The following is a 19,057-nucleotide window of genomic DNA, read 5'->3' as shown; positions in this document are numbered from 1 at the left end:
TTCAGAATCAGGTTTAATCTCATTGGCATATGTCATGAAATTTGTTGTTTTGTGGCAGCAGTACATTGCAATACATAATAATAAAAAACTATTAATTACAGCAAGAAGGATATATAAGAAAGAAAATTAAATTAAATAAGTACTGCAAGAAGAGAGGAAGTGTTCAGGGGTTCATTGTCCATTCAAAAATCTGACGGTGGAAGGGAAGAAGCTGTTTCTGAAGCATTAAGTGTGTTTCTTCAGGCTCCTTTCCCTCCTCTTTGATGGTAACAATGAGAAGAGGGCGTGTCCTGGGTGAGGGGGGTCCTTAATGATGGATGCCACCTTTTTTTGAGGCATTACCTTTTGAAGGTGTTCTGGATATTGGTGAGACTAGTGCTCATGATGGAGCTGGCAGAGCACACAACTTTCTGCAGTGTTTTCCAATCTTATTCAGTGGCCCCTCCGTACCAGATGGTGATGCAACCAGTTAGAATACAATCCACTGTACATCTGTAGAAATTTGTGATTGTCTTTGGTGACAAACCAATTCTCCTCAAACTTCTGATGAAATATACCTGCTGTTGTGTCTTCTTTGTAATGGTATAAAAATGCTGGTCCCAGGATAGATGCTCTGAGCTGTTGACACCCAGGAACTTGAAACTTCTCATCCATTCCGCTTCTGATGCCTCGATGAGGACTGGTGTATATTCCCTCTCTTCTTTCTCTCTTCTGAAGTCCACAGTCAATTCCTTGGTCTTATTGACGTTGAGTGCAAGGTTGTTGCTGTGACACCACTCAACCAGCTGATCTATCTCACTCCTGTACACCTCCTCATCACCCTCTGAAATTCTGCCAACAATAGCTGTGTTGTCGGCAAGTTTATAGCTGGCATCTGAACTGTGCTCAGCCGCACCATCGTGGGTGTAGAGAGAGTAGCAATGCACTAAACACTCATCTTTGAGGTGCGCCAGTGTTGACTGTCAGCGAAGGGGAGGTGTTGTTTCTGATACGCACAGACTGTGGTCTTCTGTTGAGGAAGTCAAGGTACAGAGGCCCAGGTTTTGGAGCTTGTTGATTAGAACTGAGGGTGTTGAACACTGAACTGTAATCAGTAAACAGCAGTATGACGTAGGTATTACCATTGTCCAGGTGATTCAAGGCTGAGTGGAGAGCCAGTGAGATTGCATCCAGTGTAGGTCGATTGTGGCGATAGGCAGATTGCAGCAAGCTGAGGTCGTCGATTCTAGCCATAACCAACCTCTCAAAGCGCTAGTATGATAGTTGCCCTTTTGAAGCTAGTGGGAGTCCTGCCCATTCCTCAACTGTGTTTCTATAAATGCTGTAAAATTCTGGTCCCACGTACCTATCCTTGCCTTTTTTTCAAGCCCAAGCCCATTATTTTCCATTGCACAGGTTGTTAGCTCTGTCAGATTTCCAGAATCCCATTGAAGTAAATAAAATCTCTTGGTGACAAATGTGAGGATTCTGAGTGGTAAGTTTGCCAGTATGCAGCTGATTGTGGACATTACTGATATCAATTGAATGGGTCTTGAGGTGTTTCCATGTATTAACTAGGTTCATGAATTATACGGGTTGGGCCTTCCCATTCAACACATGTGCTATTGTAAGGTTACCATTGCACCTGCAGAGAAAGATTGCTTCCCTTTAACAGGAAAGAGAAACAAGGTGAAAACAGAGGAGAAAGAGATAAGCCACTGCCTAATTCAGACTGAAGATTTGGTCATTGGCCCCTTAGGTTTGGCCTAGGCTAACACGAGGAAATCTGCAGATGCTGGAATTTCAAGCAACGCACATAAAAGTTGCTGGTGAACACAGCAAGTCAGGCAGCATCTCTAGGAGGAGGTACAGTTGACGTTTCGGGGCGAGACCCTTCGTCAGGACTAACTGAAAGAAGAGGCTGCTTGGATATTGGTTGGAGGGGGTTGTTCAACCACGTAGTTTCATTTTTCTGATGTAGTTTCATCTTTCTGCTGTAACATCCCAAAATAGATCCAAACAGAGTTAGCACCCAATCTATTGCTATCCTCTGTTGCCATCTGACATTATAAATAGATCACTTCCAGTTGAGATGGCACTTCCAGACGTGTGTGACAGCTTTCTGGTAGTCAAAAAACTAAGAAATCTGACTTAAAACATCACTAAAAAGACCTTTCCTGAGGTAAATTGTGTTAAATTATCGTCACAAACAGTGAAGGGTTGAGTGATGGTGAGGTGAGTTCGGGGGATGAGCCGAGATGTTATGTTGCAGAATCATTGCAGATGCATTTCTGATGCCTGTACAACTGACCCGGGTGCGAGGTCGGATCACTCTGGGCACCAAGCGGCTTTGAAGGGCTTGAAAGTGGCTTTGGCTGGGTGACAAAATCTGAGCGTGCTCTAGGCCTGGAGCCTTTCATAGCAGAGGTGCCCGGTCCTAGAGTGAGGTGCCATTCACCATTCAGACAATTTAAATGCCAGCCCAGATTGGAGGAGTGTTGATTTTGCTCACTCTCCACAATCTTCTGTTGTATGGTCAATCTAAACGCTGGCCCAGGTAAACTGTAAAGACAGGGTGTCTTTCATGATGAGATCCGATTTCACTTGTTCTCCGTGATGGTCATCTCCGTGGTGCTGAGGCTATGAAGGCTGTTCTGGCTGCTGTGCTGTGTGCTAATTTGATGAACTGTTAAGTGAGGCTTTGGGCCTACTCCAGGCTGCTCTGGGGTTCAGATCTGAGGACTCAGTTTTGGTTCGGAATGCTTTTGTTCGCTTCAATTGTTTGTATGATTTGTATTTTTTTTTCTTTCTCTTGGGCACTAAGAGTTGGTCTTTCGTTTTTATTCTTTTTTTTTCCTTAATTAGGTTCTTTTGGGTTTCTTGCTTTGTAGCTATCTGTGAGCAAGCAAATCTCAAAGTTGTATAATTTATATATTCTTTGATAATAAATGTACTTGAAATGATGTCCTTATGTTTGAAACTTTTACCATATCTCCAAGTTCTCATGCATCTCTAAATGCAATGCCATCTACAAACATGGTCCTACTTTTCCTTTTGTATCATCTTTAATTTTCATCATCTAGCTCTTACTCATGGGCCAACAACAAACATCAAAGCTTGCATCCTCTGTATCAGTAGCTTGAGTCCATGAAACTTGCTCCCACTTTCCAATCTCTTTGTGGTCTTTGACAATCACACCAGCTTGCTCCAGCTGATGTGACCTTTATTTGATTTCACTTTTATCTATTCAGTTCTAGATACATCAGTGGCTTTTTGATACTGCTTTGTCATCTCTAGAGTTGTAAAAAACATATTTTTTAATCCTCTTCCCTCTCTACACATTGTTGCTTTGTGACATCATCCAAAGACAATTACCATGTTTCACATGGATGATAACATTTCTGTACACTGCCATGCATCTTGTTTGTCTGATGTTTACTCCTGGATGGCTGCTCTTTCAGATGGCTAAATATCGCAAAGACCAAAACTATCATTGTCACTTTCCTGTGGTAAATGTTCCTTGCTACATATTAATCTATCCCTGAACGGTATACAGGTCTTGCTGCACTTAACCCAAACATGTTTTGTTTTTCGAGAAGTTCTAAAGGAAATTGTGCAATCATCAGCTAACATCTGTTCTCATCTATTAAGGAAAAAAAGGTCATTGATGAATCAGTAGAAGTTAGTTGGCCCCAAGACCCTTAGATCGTTTGCTTGAGGGTGTAAGACACTGATCCGAGGAACTAAATTGATGTCTTGAGGATGAATGATTAACTTCTGATAACCTCAATAATCATCCTTTCAAGATCTATTACTCAACTATCAGAGCTACTTCCTTTGATGACTGTTGACTAGTTGTATTGGGGTCCTTAATTCTAGCTTCGATCATTGATATAAAGTACAGGTGTCCCCCGCTTTTTGAATGTTTGCTTTACAAAACCTCATTGTTATGAAAGACCTACATTAGTTCCCTGTTTTTGCTAAGGTGTTTTCACTGTTACGAAAAAGGCAGCGCGCGAAAAAAAATCAGCGCGCGATAAAAGGCAGCGCGCCACGTGCCCCGAGCAGCCGCTGTCCCCCAGATTCGGAATGGCATTCTTGCCAGCACTGCTTAAACACGTGCCTGTGAGCAGCTGTTAGCAAGATGAGTTCTAAGGTATCGGAAAAGCCTAAAAGAGCTCGTAAGGGTGTTACACTTAGCGCAAAACTAGACATGATTAAGCATTTCGATCGTGGTGAACGAAGTAAGGACAAAGTGAGTTTGGCTTGTGGAAGTTGACGAAAATGATGTTGAAGAGGTTTTGGCATCCCATAACCAAGAACTGATGCAGTTGCAAGAAGAAAGGATAACAATCAAAACCGAATACAGTAGCAAACCGACCGAAGGTGAAGTCACCCAGGAACTGAACGTGAAGCAACTGCGTGAGATTTTCGCTGCAATGATAAAGTACGAATTTAATTTTGGAAGGGTACGTTGGGTTAGGGCATATTTGCAGGCCGGTTTGAGTGCTTACAAAGAACTGTATGATAGAAAAATATGCGAGGCTAAGCAGTCAAGCAAGCCTTCCACATCAGCCACAACAGACGACGAACCTCGACCTTCAACATCGAGGTGGGCAGTCATAGGAGAAGATGAGCTGCCTACCCTGATCGACGATGAGATGACACCCCAGTGTCCCACCACCCCAGTGGTCCCAACCCCTGGGCCGCGGACAGATACCGATTCGTGGAGAATGCAGCGGTAGCTGAGAGGCACCCAGCACATCTTTAAGAAAAAAGCCGAAATGAACAAGCTAATTAATTAGGTGCCACCCGGCACGTAAATGTCGGCCCAGATCAGAGGCGACGCAATCAGCAATCGCCTCTGATCTGGGCCGACAATTACGTGCCGGGCGGTACCTAATTAATTAGCATGTTTATTTCAGCTTTTTTCTTAAAAATGTGCTGGATGCGTCCCGGCTACTGCTGTACCCCTGCATTCTTCGCGGATCGGTATCGGTTCACTGCCTGGAGGGTGGGGGCCACTGCACCACTCCAGTCTGCGACGACTCAGCCTAACACACCATCATCAGTGTGCTCGGCGCTGTCCCAATTCTGGTAAGTGATACTACACTGTACATACATTATTTCTACTCTATATCAACTGTGTATTTTTACGTGTTATTTGGTATGATTTGGCAGCTTCATAGCATAAAGGTTACTAGAGAGAGTGTTCTTGCCAATAGCGCTTGCATGAGATTTTTGCTACGGAGATCTGTGCAGGCAATCGTTGTAGAGAAGTATTTCTACTTTATATAGGCTGTGTATTTATCATATCATTCCTGCTTTTACTATATGTTACCATTATTTTAGGTTTTATGTGTTATTTGGGATGATTTGGTAGGTTATTTTTGGGTCTGCGAACGCTCACAAATTTTTCCCACATAAATAAATGGTAATTGCTTCTTCGCTTTACGACATTCCGGCTTACAAACCGTTTCATAGGAACGCTCTACCTTCCAATGGCGGGGGAAACCTGTACAGCTTCTATCGCAAGAAGTGGAACCTGGATAATGGAGTATAAACTCAGGATATTGGTCTTTAGGTTAAAATCTATAAGAAGGATCTTCTGTCTGAAAGTTGTGAATTTTTGTAGTTTTCAGCCGCAAAAGGGCTGTGAATGTTGAGTTATTAAGGTTTCTGAAGGCCAAGTTAAATAGATTTTGCACTATGGGAATCAAGGCTTAAGGGATTTGGGCTGAAGAATGGAGTTGAAGCCAATGATCAGGTAGTCTATAATCATTTTCATTGACAGAACAGTTACCTGACTTATTCCCTTATCTGTTCCTGATGTTCTCTCTTCAAAACACGTTATTCTTTTGCATTTGTATGAGTTGTTGCCTGGTTATCTTTTCCTGAAGCACCTTGGTAAAGTTTCAGATGGAACTTTAATTGTTTTAATTGGGTAGAGGACAAGGCACAACATTACAAATTAATGAAAGGAAAATCAAAATTAGGGATCGTATGAGATATTGCAATAGAAACACAAGTTTCACTGTGTTGACTTTCTAGACCATTTCCTTGATGGTTTATTTTGTCAATATTGAGATTTGTAACCATAAATACAGATATCACAGATGGCACTGATAGTGCTCTGAATCCTATCTTTGCTGGTCAGAACTTCTTGTAACTGCCTGATTAAGGAATCAGCTTACTAGCCCTGTTATCCTATGTTAGCTATGGTACATAGCCCTTCTAAAATAGTTATGCAAACAATAAATCTTGAACTATACTGAATTAGCAAATGAATGCTTAGAAAGAATTGATTTTAACTTTACACTGTTACAGATAGAGGAAATTCATGTTCCTCTTTACTCAGTGAACTCTGTTATAGAACATGCACATGGATGCCCAGAAAGATATGAAATTGGCTTAACTGTGTTCTCCCTCACAGCTTGTTATCCTGCCTCCCTTCGTAGTCCTGATATCTTTGGCTATATCAACGACGAAAAAAGTCGTCGTTTGTGGTTCACTATCCACAAATGATAGCATTGTTACAATGAAGAGAAAGAGAACAAAGTATTAGATAGAAAGATTTTTCTCTCCTGATATCGTGGCAGTATTCTGTAGCATTTAATTGAATATTCTTTGTCTCAAACCGATCAGACATAGAAGAAACTCTTAATTTACTTAAACTTGTGAAATTGGTAACACGGTTATGAGAAGAACATTTTTAGCTTGCGTGTGTTTTGCTTAAAAATAAGACAGGAAGTGAGATCTGTAGACTGAAAATGATCAGTCACCAATAACAAGGCATCAACAGCATTTTCACTTTCTTTAACTTCTGATTATGTTCCTGTTGAATTTTCTTCAGTGATAAACTCTGAGTTTACATGGGATCATCACTTGGCCTGCATGACTATTATTCTTTAAATAGATGACAAATTTTTAAGTAGACACATACAGCGTTGCACACACAAAATGCTGGTGGAACGCAGCAGGCCAGGCAGCATCTATAGGAAGAGGTACAGTCGACATTTCAGGCCAAGACCCTTCGTCAGGACTAACAGAGTTGGTTGTTCACTGATAAAGTGTGACTATACCACGCAGACTGGAAAGCTGTATCTTTAATTACTGCACTGGATGGAATGAGCCGCTATGACAGAAAATAGTACGGGTTGGGTGCCTGGATTCGGGTTTGATTTCCACTTGCATATATCATCCAAATACCAACCTCTACAGGCCACGTTAGGTGCATGAACAATTTGTTATAGCACTTTTTATGGCACTTCAACATGTGTCTGTGTTTATTCAGTTTACTTAGGTAGCAAGCAAAATATTGTTGCAATATACATTTTTTCACTTCTTGACAGTCTGAATGAAATGGTTATGGGAGTTCAGCAGCCCATCTCCTTTTCCTGTTATGGTTTCTGATGGCCAACAACAGAAATCCAAACAGTTTAGAGAGGATTGTAGAGTTGGAGTCTCGATTGAGCAGAGGGCCCAGAGGCACTAGGGATAGCTGTCCCAAGCCTTGACTATGACCCAAGAAATTTGCCAGTCTGTCTCCCACGCAGCCAGATAGCCCAAAGCAGGAGATGTACTGTAAGACAGAGAAAACCTGAAGGCAAAGATTGAACATGCTTCCAAAAGATGTTTATAGTTTGTGTAAAGTATGTAATTGTCTGTCTGTTGCTCTGGCACTGAAGCAGTCATGGAAGCATCTCTGCCAGCGGACAGAGTTGAACTAAGGACCATCTCATTTGGTATCTGTGAATTTGCAATGAACTGCTAAGTCTATTAAATTGAGCACAGAGACACATAAAAGCTCTTCGGGAAATTGCTTTATTTTTCAGCCCTAAATTAATGTTTTAAGAGTCAGGATAAAAGCTTTGGTTTGAAGTTATTTTATGATGAAGATGTCACTGTGTTGCAGATTTCCAGGTATGATTTAATAAATTTAGCATCATAAGTAGTAGAAAGTTTGTGCACCCTTCCAAGACTAGATAGTCTTGCTTCTTATGATATCAAAACATAGATGCCTAGTACAGCAGGTGTAACTTTAAACTTACTCTTATATGTTATATTATCTACTTTCTGAACAGCAAGTTTGAAACTGGTTTTCTTGAATGTGAAGTCTTATGAGAAATGTTTTAACTTAGTCACTTAATATTTTTAAAATATTTTTAGCCCCGTTAATAGAAGTTTGGGAACATGTATCTTTAAAATATCTACAATTAGTGACAGAAAAAAGTTTTCAGGAAAAATAGGTAAAACAACCCACAACAAAATACCTGTAACAAAGATTCTTTAATTCTTACACTAATAGTATATTTAGAAAGTTACTGTAAATGTCAGAACTTATTAGTGTAACTGTGGAGTTTTCATGCAAGTGGCACGGTGTCAAATTCAAAAAGATTGTTTTACCCATTAGATCCTGCCTGTGTCTTATTTACTTTTGTCACTGCTGCTGTTACAGATGTTTTCTCTGGCAATAGTGAAAGGAAAATAACATTTATATCGTGCATTCTTCAAATCGCATAGCTTGAAACTAAAAGTTCTAACAGTTACCAGCTCACTTTGTTATGAACATTTGTTAATTTATATTGTCCAATAATCATTGCACATTCAACTCTATTCCAATTCATACCATCGCTATTTACTACAGTTGGTAATCTTATTGCATGTCATTGGATCATTAGATATATTAATGTCTAAGTTTTGCATCCAAGTCATGAATCTTGGCCATGTTCTCTGGTAAAGGTCAGAGGGGACATTTTTTGAGAAATTAATCCATTGTTTATCTTCCATTGCAGTGGTTAGAACTAGAGCATGATCTGAGTTTCCAACAGTGTAAAAGATAGCACAATCACCTAACCAGCTTGTATTAGTTCAATGTTTTCCATATTTTGAGTGATAGGTCTTAACCCAATTATTGGTGTCATATGGTCAGTGATGAGGTCTTTTTGTCTGAATGTTGGTGAATTCCATTGTGCCTTTCTGTTAAATGAGATGTATCATTGGAATCTCTTGGAATCAAGGAACAGTGGTTTCCTTGATTTTGATGCAGCCCTGACGTGCCTATTATTTGGTAATAGATTTGGTGTGACAAGTTCCCAATGAAGTTATCATGGGCAGCTTCACTCCTAATGTCAGGAGGGCAATGCTCACCAGAGGAGGAAACCAATTAATGGTATATGTGGTGCATCTTTGTCTTCTTAAGCAATTCCTTGGGATTGAAGCTGACTTGCTTCCATTCAGTCCTGTGAGTGCCAAGGTGGCTGATAGCCTCAGTGTGGGACCTGCAGGTTCTACCACCAGCAGAACAAGAGGTGATGAGGCAGGCAGATAGGTGGGTTTGGGAAATGGTGCATTCCTTCTGACATTTATATTCTATCTCCTGCTGATGAATGGACTTAAGGATTTCAGTGCCACACTGAATCCTCTAAATCCTCCTTGAGAAGCTGTAGGCTCAGGATTCTTTCAAGGAAGGTTTGAGAAAATCCTTAAGTCAGTTTCTCTGTGCATTTATTATCGTCTTGTCAGGGCAGAGCTTTGGATAGAGTATCTATTTCAGGAATCTGGTATTGAGTACACAAACAACATGACCTGACCAACAGAGCCAATTAGTGTAATGCTGGGATGTTCATCTGGGAGTGGATACAGATGCTGTCTTATTGTGCCAGAGGTTTGGGAGGATTTTGTGGCTAGAATATTGGCAGTTTCTTCTCAATGCTTTGCTCTGCCCTGAGCTGTTAGTAGTTCATGACCCAGAGGAAAACAGGAGGGCAGAGATCATTAAAGCCTGGTGTACCATAAGCTTTGTATGAGGTCTTCATTTTCAAACAACCTTTTTTCTCAGATGGTAGTCAGTGGTAAATTTCATCATCTAAGTTTATCTTAATTGTCGACTGTACCTCTTCCTCTTCCTAGAGGTGCTGCCTGGCCTGCTGCGTTCACCAGAAACTTTGATGTGTGATTCTGCTATTGTGACTCCCGTCTCCCCTTCCCCCACCAATACTCTGCAATCCCGTCTCCTTCAGATCCCATCATCAGCTCCTGGGTACTCAGACGCTCCATCTTCCTCTCACCCCAACCCTCCCCTCTCCACTGACACCTCCAGCCTCCCCCCTCCCCCCTCTGATCCGAGCTCTCAAGATTCCAGCCTTGAACTCCAGGCTGGGTCTTTATGTGCTGCTGTTGTGACTCCCGTCTCCCCTTCCCCCACCAATACTCTGCAATCCCATCTCCTTCAGATCCCATCGTCAGCTCCTGGGTCCTCAGAGGCTCCATCTTCCTCTCACCCCAACCCTCCCCTCTCCATTGACACCCCCAGCCTTCCCCCCTGCCTCTGATCCCAGCTCTCATCCGTGCCGGGTCTTTACCATCCCCTCCGACCTTCAACTGAGGCAGAACGCTCTGTCCTCAGTAAGGGCCTCACCTTTGTCCCTCTTCACCCACACCTCAGCGAGTTCCGCATTCGCCATGATGCGGAACTCTTCTTCCGCCGTCTCCATCTCCGTCTCCGAGCCTACTTCTTCGGCAAGGACTCTTCCACCCCCACCGATGACCCCTTCTCCCATTTTCAACCCTCCTCTTCTTCATGGAGACCCCGTTCTGGTCTTCTGCCTGCTCTGGATCTCTTTATCGCTAACTGCCGATGGGACATCAACCGTCTCAACTTCACCGCACCTTGTCCCCATTCCAACCTCACACCTTCGGAAAGCTCTGCTCTCCACTCCCTCCGCACTAATCCTAACCTTATTATTAAACCCCCCGATAAGTGGGGTGCTGTTGTAGTCTGGCGTACTGACCTCTACCTTGCCGAGGCACAGCGACAACTCACGGATACCTCCTTTTATTTACCCCTCGATCGTGACCCCACTAAGGAGCACCAGGCCATTGTCTCCCACATCATCACCGACTTTATCCGCTCAGGGGATCTCCCATCCACTGCTACCAACCTTACAGTTCCCACACCTCGCACTTCCCGTTTCTACCTCCTACCCAAGATCCACAAACCTGCTTGTCCTGGCCGACCTATTGTCTCAGCTTGCTCCTGCCCCACCGAACTCGTTTCTGCATACCTCGACACGGTTTTACCCCCCTTGTTCAATCCCTTCCTACCTATGTTCGTGACACTTCTTACGCTCTTAAACTTTTCGATGATTTTAAGTTCCCTGGCCCCCACCGCTTTATTTTCACAATGGATGTCCAGTCCCTATATACTTCCATCCTCCATCAGGAAGGTCTCAAAGCTCTATGCTTCTTTTTGGATTCCAGACCTAATCAGTTCCCCTCTACCACCACTCTGCTCTGTCTAGCGGAATTAGTCCTTACTCTTAATAATTTCTCCTTTGGCTCCTCCCACTTCCTCCAAACTAAAGGTGTAGCTATGGGCACCCGCATGGGTCCTAGCTATGCCTGCCTTTTTGTTGGCTTTGTGGAACAATCTATGTTCCAAACCTATTCTGGTATCTGTCCCCCACTTTTCCTTCGCTACATCGACGACTGCATTGGCGCTGCTTCCTGCACGCATGCTGAGCTCGTTGACTTTATTAACTTTGCCTCCAACTTTCACCCTGTCCTCAAGTTTACCTGGTCCATTTCCGACACCTCCCTCCCCTTTCTAGATCTTTCTGTCTCTGTCTCTGGAGACAGCTTATCCACTGATGTCCACTATAAGCCTACTGACTCTCACAGCTATCTGGACTATTCCTCTTCTCACCCTGTCTCTTGCAAAAACGCCATCCTCTTCTTGCAATTCCTCCGTCTCCGCCGTATCTGCTCTCAGGATGAGGCTTTTCATTCCAGGACGAGGGCGATGTCCTCCTTTTTTAAAGAAAGGGGCTTCCCTTCCTCCACTATCAACTCTGCTCTTAAACGCATCTCCCCCATTTCACGTACATCTGCTCTCACTCCATCCTCCCGCCACCCCACTAGGAATAGGGTTCCCCTGGTCCTCACCTACCACCTCACCAGCCTCCGGGTCCAACATATTATTCTCCGTAACTTCCGCCACCTCCAACGGGATCCCACCATGAAGCTCATCTTTCCCTCCCCCCCCTCTGCTTTCCGCAGGGATCGCTCCCTACGCGACTCCCTTGTCCATTAGTCCCCCCCATCCCTCCCCACTGATCTCCCTCCTGGCACTTATCCGTGTAAGTGGAACAAGTGCTACACATGCCCTTACACTTCCTCCCTTACCACCATTCAGGGCCCCAAACAGTCCTTCCAGGTGAGGCAACACTTCACTTGTGAGTCGGCTGGGGTGATATACTGCGTCCGGTGCTCCCGATGTGGCCTTTTATATATTGGTGAGACCCGATGCAGACTGGGAGACCGCTTTGCTGAACACCTACACTCTGTCCACCAGAGAAAGCAGGATCTCCCAGTGGCCACACATTTTAATTCCACATCCCATTCCCATTCTGACATGTGTATCCACAGCCTCCTTTACTGTAAAGATGAAGCCACACTCAGGTTGGAGGAACAACACCTTATATTCCGTCTGGGTAGCCTCCAATCTGATGGCATGAACATCGACTTCTCTAACTTCTGCTAATGCCCCACCTCCCCCTTGTACCCCATCTGTTACTTATTTTTATACACACATTCTTTCTCTCACTCTCCTTTTTCTCCCTCTGTCCCTCTGAATATACCCCTTGCCCATCCTCTGGGTTCCCACCCCCGCCTTGTCTTTCTACCCAGACCTCCTGTCCCATGATCCTCTCGTATTCCTTTTGCCAATCACCTGTCCAGCTCTTGGCTCCATCCCTCTCCCTCCTGTCTTCTCCTATCATTTTGGATCTCCCCCTCCCCCTCCAACTTTCAAATCTCTTACTCACTCTTCCTTCAGTTAGTCCTGACGAAGGGTCTCGGCCTGAAACGTCGACTGTACCTCTTCCTAGAGATGCTGCCTGGCCTGCTGCGTTCACCAGCAACTTTGATGTGTGTTGCTTGAATTTCTAGCATCTGCAGAATTCCTGTTGTTTGTTATCTTAATTGGGAAGTGATTCCTTTGATGTGATTTAAGTTTTGCAAGACTTAGACTTAGACAAGACTTAGTCAGAGATCTGTGTCGTCAGAAAGCAAAACTGTCATCTTGGTTCAGTAACTATTCATAAAGGAGCCCTATTTTCATCACTGGACAACAAAGTCCTGTATTGAAAATGAGCAAATGTCCATACTGAGAAGCGAACGTACTAAAGGATAAAGGGCAGAGATAAACATATTTCTCTGGCCTATGGCATTGGGTATTTATTTTGTTTAATCAATTTTGAATAAAATAAGTAAAGGTTATTCAATATTTTCTTTTTTATGTTTTAGGATCCTATAACAGTCAGTCAGAAACATTAACAAAGAAACAAGTAGTAGAGTTGGCTTTTACAATATATCCACCTCCGGGTGCTGGCTTGGGCGATCGTTCAACTTACCGATCAACATGGGTGAGACCCGTAGTGAATGGAGAAGAGGGTTTCAAATATATATGTAAGTATGAAAAATAATTCTGTAATTTACCAACCATAGCTGCTTTATAATCAATGTTATGTATACTATGTTCATACGATAGCTACATCCACTATACTGCTATTCTGGCAGATTTCTTCTGCTGTGGATTTGGGATGAAAAGCTGAAACCCTTTTATGTCTGAAACCCCTTTACATCCAAGATCCCTTTTCTTGAAGGGAAATGAAAATTAGTGGGGGGAAGCCCATTTAAAAATCCACTACTTGAAGCTGTCGATACAGAATGTTTTTGTTAATATTTGAGGTTTTTTATCTTAATCAAAAGGATTATTCTTGAGAAGCATGACCTGTTCTTATGTTTTTCCCATCCCTTCCTTGGTGTTGATCGGTGGTTTGACAGAAACAAAGAGAAGGATGAACGTTACTAACAATGTTAAATTGCCTCCTGTTATATCCTGTAATATTACAAGAATTTGAGGAACCACTGTAATCCTAAATCACTACAGGAGGCAAATGGAATATTCTGCCACATCTAGACTACACATTATTGAATTAAATATATATCTTTTTTGGTGATAAACTGTAAAATTTAACTTTTAAACTAAATTGTTGCACTAACAGTTAAAAGCAAAATGTAAGCAGAACCCCATGATCAATTATTGGAAATCTTCAAATAGACACTGTACCAGCTACCGAGGCACATGCGGGCTTTAATCATTTCTGGATTGCAATAAAATACTTCAAGTTCAAGTTTATTGTCATCTGAGCAAACAACACAACATTGCTGTGGTGCTGACAACAGTGCTCCCACAGAACATATATACATACAACCAAAATATTATTCTATAATTAAGTTATTAAAAATGCTTGTAGTAAAGCGTAGGTAAACAGTAAAGAGAAAACAGCACAGTAAACAGCTATTGATGAGACCTTGGTGATGGCAGGGTCATTCGTCTCACAGCCTGAGGGAAGAGGCTGCTACCCTGTCTAGTAGTCCTAGTCCTGACGGCAGTGGGTCAAAGAGATTGTGGGATGGGTGGGAGGGATCCACAACAATACTTCAGGCCCTTCACCTACAACGCTCACAGTAAATATCATAAATACAGGGAGGGAGACCCCAGTGATTCTCCTGGTGGTTTTTACTGTCCTCTGTAGGGTCCTCCAGTCGGAATCATTGCAGCTTCTGGACCACCCAATGATGCAGCCAGAAAGGGCGCTTATAGTGCTCCTGTAGAAAGTTGTTAGAATGGGGGCTGGGGAGAGTTCTCCACCTGAGGTCCACAATCACCTCTTTGTCTTGTCCACATTGAGACTCGGGTAGTTGTTCTTGCACCACTTAACAAGTTTTTGTACCTCCTCTCTGTATGCCGACTCATAGTTGTTGTTGGTGAGGTTATCATTGTTGCCAACCACTTCAGTATCAGCAGTGAACTTAATGATGTGGTTTGAGCTGAATCTGGCAGTGCAGTCATGAGCCAGCAGTGTGAACAGCAGGGGGTTAACACACAACATGATAGAGCTTGAGGTGTTGCTGCCAACTCGGACTGACTGGGGACTTTCTGTCAAGAAGTCCAATACTTAGAGAGGGGGGAGTTGAGTCCCAATAGGACAGTTTACCCACCAGCCTCTGAGGGATGATCATGTTAAACACCGAGCAGAAATTGATGAGCAACATCCTGGCATACAAGGCATCATTTTCTGGGTGGTATAGGAAGGAATGGAGGCCTGATACTATGGCATTATCAGTGGACCAGTTTGAGCAGTGGACAAAGTGGAAAGGGTACAATGTAGCTGGAAGGTGGGATTCCATATGATCCATTACCAGCCACTCAAGGCACTTCATGACTGTTGATGTCAATGCTACTGGGCGATAATCATTTAGGCCAGTTACTATTGCTCATTTGAGCACTGGAATGATGGTGGCTGCTGGGAAGCATGCAGGGACAGTGAACTGTTTCAGAGAGACATTTAAGATGTCCATTAAGACCTCTGTTAGCTGGGCCTCAGTACCTGACCAGGTATGCAGCTTTGTATGGGTTTACCCTGGCGAGGGTCCTCCTCACTTCAACTACGGCCAGACAGGAGGGTGCCTGTTCTTCAGGAAGAGAGGGGGTTTTCCTCAATGTCACATCATTCAATAGGTCAAATTGTCCATAGAAAGCCTTCAACCTATCAGTAAGGGAGGTGTCGCCGTCATTGACAATATTGTACGATATTTGTTGACGAATGATGTACAAAATTTAGTTTCTGATACTGTGGAGACAAATTTAACATGGGTGCGTGAATCAGATTGTGTGTGGGAGAATGGTTAAATGGGAAAGAATTCCATGTGGGACAGAGAGGCAGCTGCAACCTGCCAAATTCTGCAGTGTACAATAGTGTGCAGTCAACCAAATTTCAGGAAATGGATTGGCACTTTAATTATACTCAGGAGGCTGGGAACAGTTAAGGCATTGACCTCAAGCCTATCCTGCTTAGTTCCTAAAACCTGTTTCATAGCAATAAACGTTTGCTAATTTTGACTGTAATTTCTAACCCTGTTTCCAGATTTAAGATTTATAATTGTTTATTGTCATTTTTCAGTACACCAGTGTAAAGGAGAGTGAAATGATTGCTACTCCTGATCTGATGCAGCATAAAAAAAACACACTAAGGGTAAAGGACACAATATAAAAACAAAACACAATAAATATAAATATTGAAACAATTCTATTAAGCACAATGTATAAGTAACTGTTATATACAGTGCATAGACAGATTGTAAGCACATAAAGGGATGTCAGGTAATATGCAGTGTATGTAATGGTGGGCAAATGGGTGAAGGTGTTGACCAGCCTGATGGCTTGGGGGAAAGTAGCTGCTTTTGAGTCTAGTGATGCCAGCATAGATGCTGTGTGGCCTCTTCCCTGATGGGAATGGGACAGGCAGTCCATAATCAGGGTGGGTGGAATCCTTCATGATATTGCTGCATCTGGCGATGAACCCCACCACTGTTGTGTCACTGGGGATTGCTCGGGTGTTTGGCCATGCAGTTGTGTGTGAGCAGAGTGTGCAGTGGTGGGCTCAGCACACAGCCCTGGGGGCACGTGTTGAGGATGATGGGGGGCGGTGCATCCTGAGGTCTGTTGGTTAGGAAGTCCAACACCCAGTTACACAGTGGTGTATTTAGACTTAGGAGTTTGTTCACCAATATCTCTGGGACAATAGTGTCCTACAGACACTACCTATGCTGTTTACAGTTAATCATTACCTATCTCCAGTCACACGGGACAAAGAATTCTCACAGTCTCAATATCTGCATAAACCTTGTGACAAAGGAAATAGCATTAAATGACCTTCAGAGGAAAAGTAATTGACAGCATGATTGGAAAGAGAAGTATGGGAATTCAGGATTTCCCTTCTCATTGACCATGAGAAAGATGATGCCTTGCTGTTTCTTGGTCCCAAGGGGGACCAATATTCTTGCGGGCAGGTTTGTAGAGCTGTTGGTGAGGGTTTAAACTAACTTGGCAAGGGGGTGGGAATGGAGTGAAGGGACTCAGGAAAGGACTGATGGTAGAGAAAAAGTAAAGATAACGTGCAGTCAGTTTGTCAGGAAGGGCAGGCAGGTGATGGGACTTAGTTGCAGACAACAAGCTGAGTCTGAAATCATTAGGGATGCAGAGTCAGAAAGGGCAGCAAATACGATACTCAAGCTGTTGTATCTAAATGCGCGTAGTATAAGAAATAAGGTGGATGATCTCGTTGCAATATTACAGATCGTCAGGAATGATATTGTGGCCATCACTGAATCATGGCTGAAGGATGGTTGTAGTTGGGAATTGAACATCCAAGGTTACACATTTTATCAGAGGGATAGGAAGGTAGGCAGAGGGGGTGGTGTGGCTCTACTGCTAAAGAATGGCATCAGATCAGTAGAAAGATGTGACATGAGATCGGAAGATGTTGAATCCTTGTGGGTTGAGTTAAGAAACTGAAAGGGTAAAAGGACATTGATGGCAGTTATATACAGGCCTCCCAACAGTGGCTGGAAGGTGGACCACAGATTACAACAGGAAATAGAAAAGGCGAGTCAAAAGGGCAATGTTACGGTAGTCAAGGGAGATTTTAACATGCAGGTCAATTGGGAAAATCAGGTTGGTAACAGATCTCAGGAGAGTGTGTTTGTTGAATGCCTAAGGGATAGCTTTTTAGAGCAGTTTGTCATTGAGCCTAGTAGGGGATTAGCTATACTGGATTGCGTGTTATGTAATGAACTGGAGGCGATTAGCGAGCTTAAGGTAAAAGAACCCTTGGGAACCAGTGATCACAATATGATTGTGTTCAACTTGAAATTTGATAGGGAGAAAGTAATGTCTGATATAGCAGTATTTCAGTGGAGTAAGGGAAATTACAGTGGTATGAGAGAGGAGTTGGCCAAAGTAAATTGGAAGGAGCTGCTGGCAGGGATGGCAGCAGAGCAGCAATGGGGTGTGTTTCTGGGAAAAATGAGGAAGGTGCAGGACACGTGTATTCCAAAAATGAAGAAATACTCAAATGGTAAAATAGTACAACCGTAGCTGACAAGGGAAGTCAAATGTTATTGTAAAAGCAAAAGGAAGGGCATATAACAAAGCAAACATTAGTGGGAAGATAGAGGGTTGGGAAGTTTTTAAAAATCTACAGAGAGCAACTAAAAAAATCATTAGAAGGGAAAAGATAAAATATTAAAGCAAGCTAGCAAATCAAAGTGGATAGTAAAAGTATTTTTAAGTATGTTAATAATAAAAGAAACATGAGAGTGGATATAGGACCGCTAGAAAATGAGGCAGGAGAAATAATAATGGGGGACAAGGAGATGGCTGATGAACCAAATGAGTATTTTGCATCAGTCTTCACTGTGGAAGACACTAGCAGTATGCCTGATGTTGTAGTGTGTGTAGGAAGAGAAGTGGGTGCAGTTACTGTTACAAGGGAGAAGGTGCTCAAAAATCTGAAAGACCTAAGTCATCCGGACCAGTGGAACTGCACCTTAGTGTTCTGAAGGAGGTAGTGTTAGAGATTGTGGTGGCATTCGAAATGATCATTCAAAAATTATTGGAGTCTGGCATGGTGCCAGAGGAATGGAAAATTGCAAATGTTACTCCACTCTTTAAGAAATAGGGAGACAGCAGAAAGGAAATTATAGACCAGTTAGCCTGACCTCAGTGCTTGGGAAGATGTTAGAGTCAATTGTTGAGGATGTGGTGATGGAGTACTTGGTGACACAGGACAAGATAGTACAAAGTCAGCATGGTTCCCTTCAGGGAAAATCATGCCTGACAAATCTGTTGAAATTCTTTGAGAAGATTACAAGTAGGATAGATAAAGGGGATGCAGTGGATGTTGTATATTTGGGTTTTCAGAAGGCCTTTGACAAGATGCCACACATGAGGGTGCTTACCAAGTTAACAGCCCATGGTATTACAGGAAAGTTACTAACATGGTTGGACCATTGGCTGATTGGTAGAAGGCAGCAAGTGGGAATAAAAGGATCCTTTTCTGGTTGGCTTCCAGTGACTAGTGGTGTTCCACAGGGGTCGGTTTTGGGACTACTTTTTATGCTGTATATCAATGACTTAGATGATGGAATAGATGGCTTTGTTGCCAAG

At 43.0% G+C, this 19,057-nt stretch overlaps 1 protein-coding gene across 1 annotated transcript in view; it reads left to right on the top strand.

Annotated features, from left to right (window-relative positions):
* Positions 1-19,057, top strand: part of LOC134344913 (IQ domain-containing protein M-like) — a 131,289-nt gene that overhangs the window by 98,495 nt on the left and 13,737 nt on the right. Inside the window, exon 6 of the mRNA XM_063045047.1 lies at positions 13,288-13,449. Within this exon, the coding sequence (XP_062901117.1) occupies positions 13,288-13,449 (162 nt within the window). The remainder of the gene's footprint in view (positions 1-13,287; positions 13,450-19,057) is intronic.

Source organism: Mobula hypostoma, chromosome 4, assembly GCF_963921235.1.
Source record: "Mobula hypostoma chromosome 4, sMobHyp1.1, whole genome shotgun sequence".
Lineage (NCBI taxonomy): Eukaryota > Metazoa > Chordata > Chondrichthyes > Myliobatiformes > Myliobatidae > Mobula > Mobula hypostoma.
Note: the sequence above shows the minus strand (reverse complement) of the source record. Positions and strands in the feature narration are given on the sequence as shown.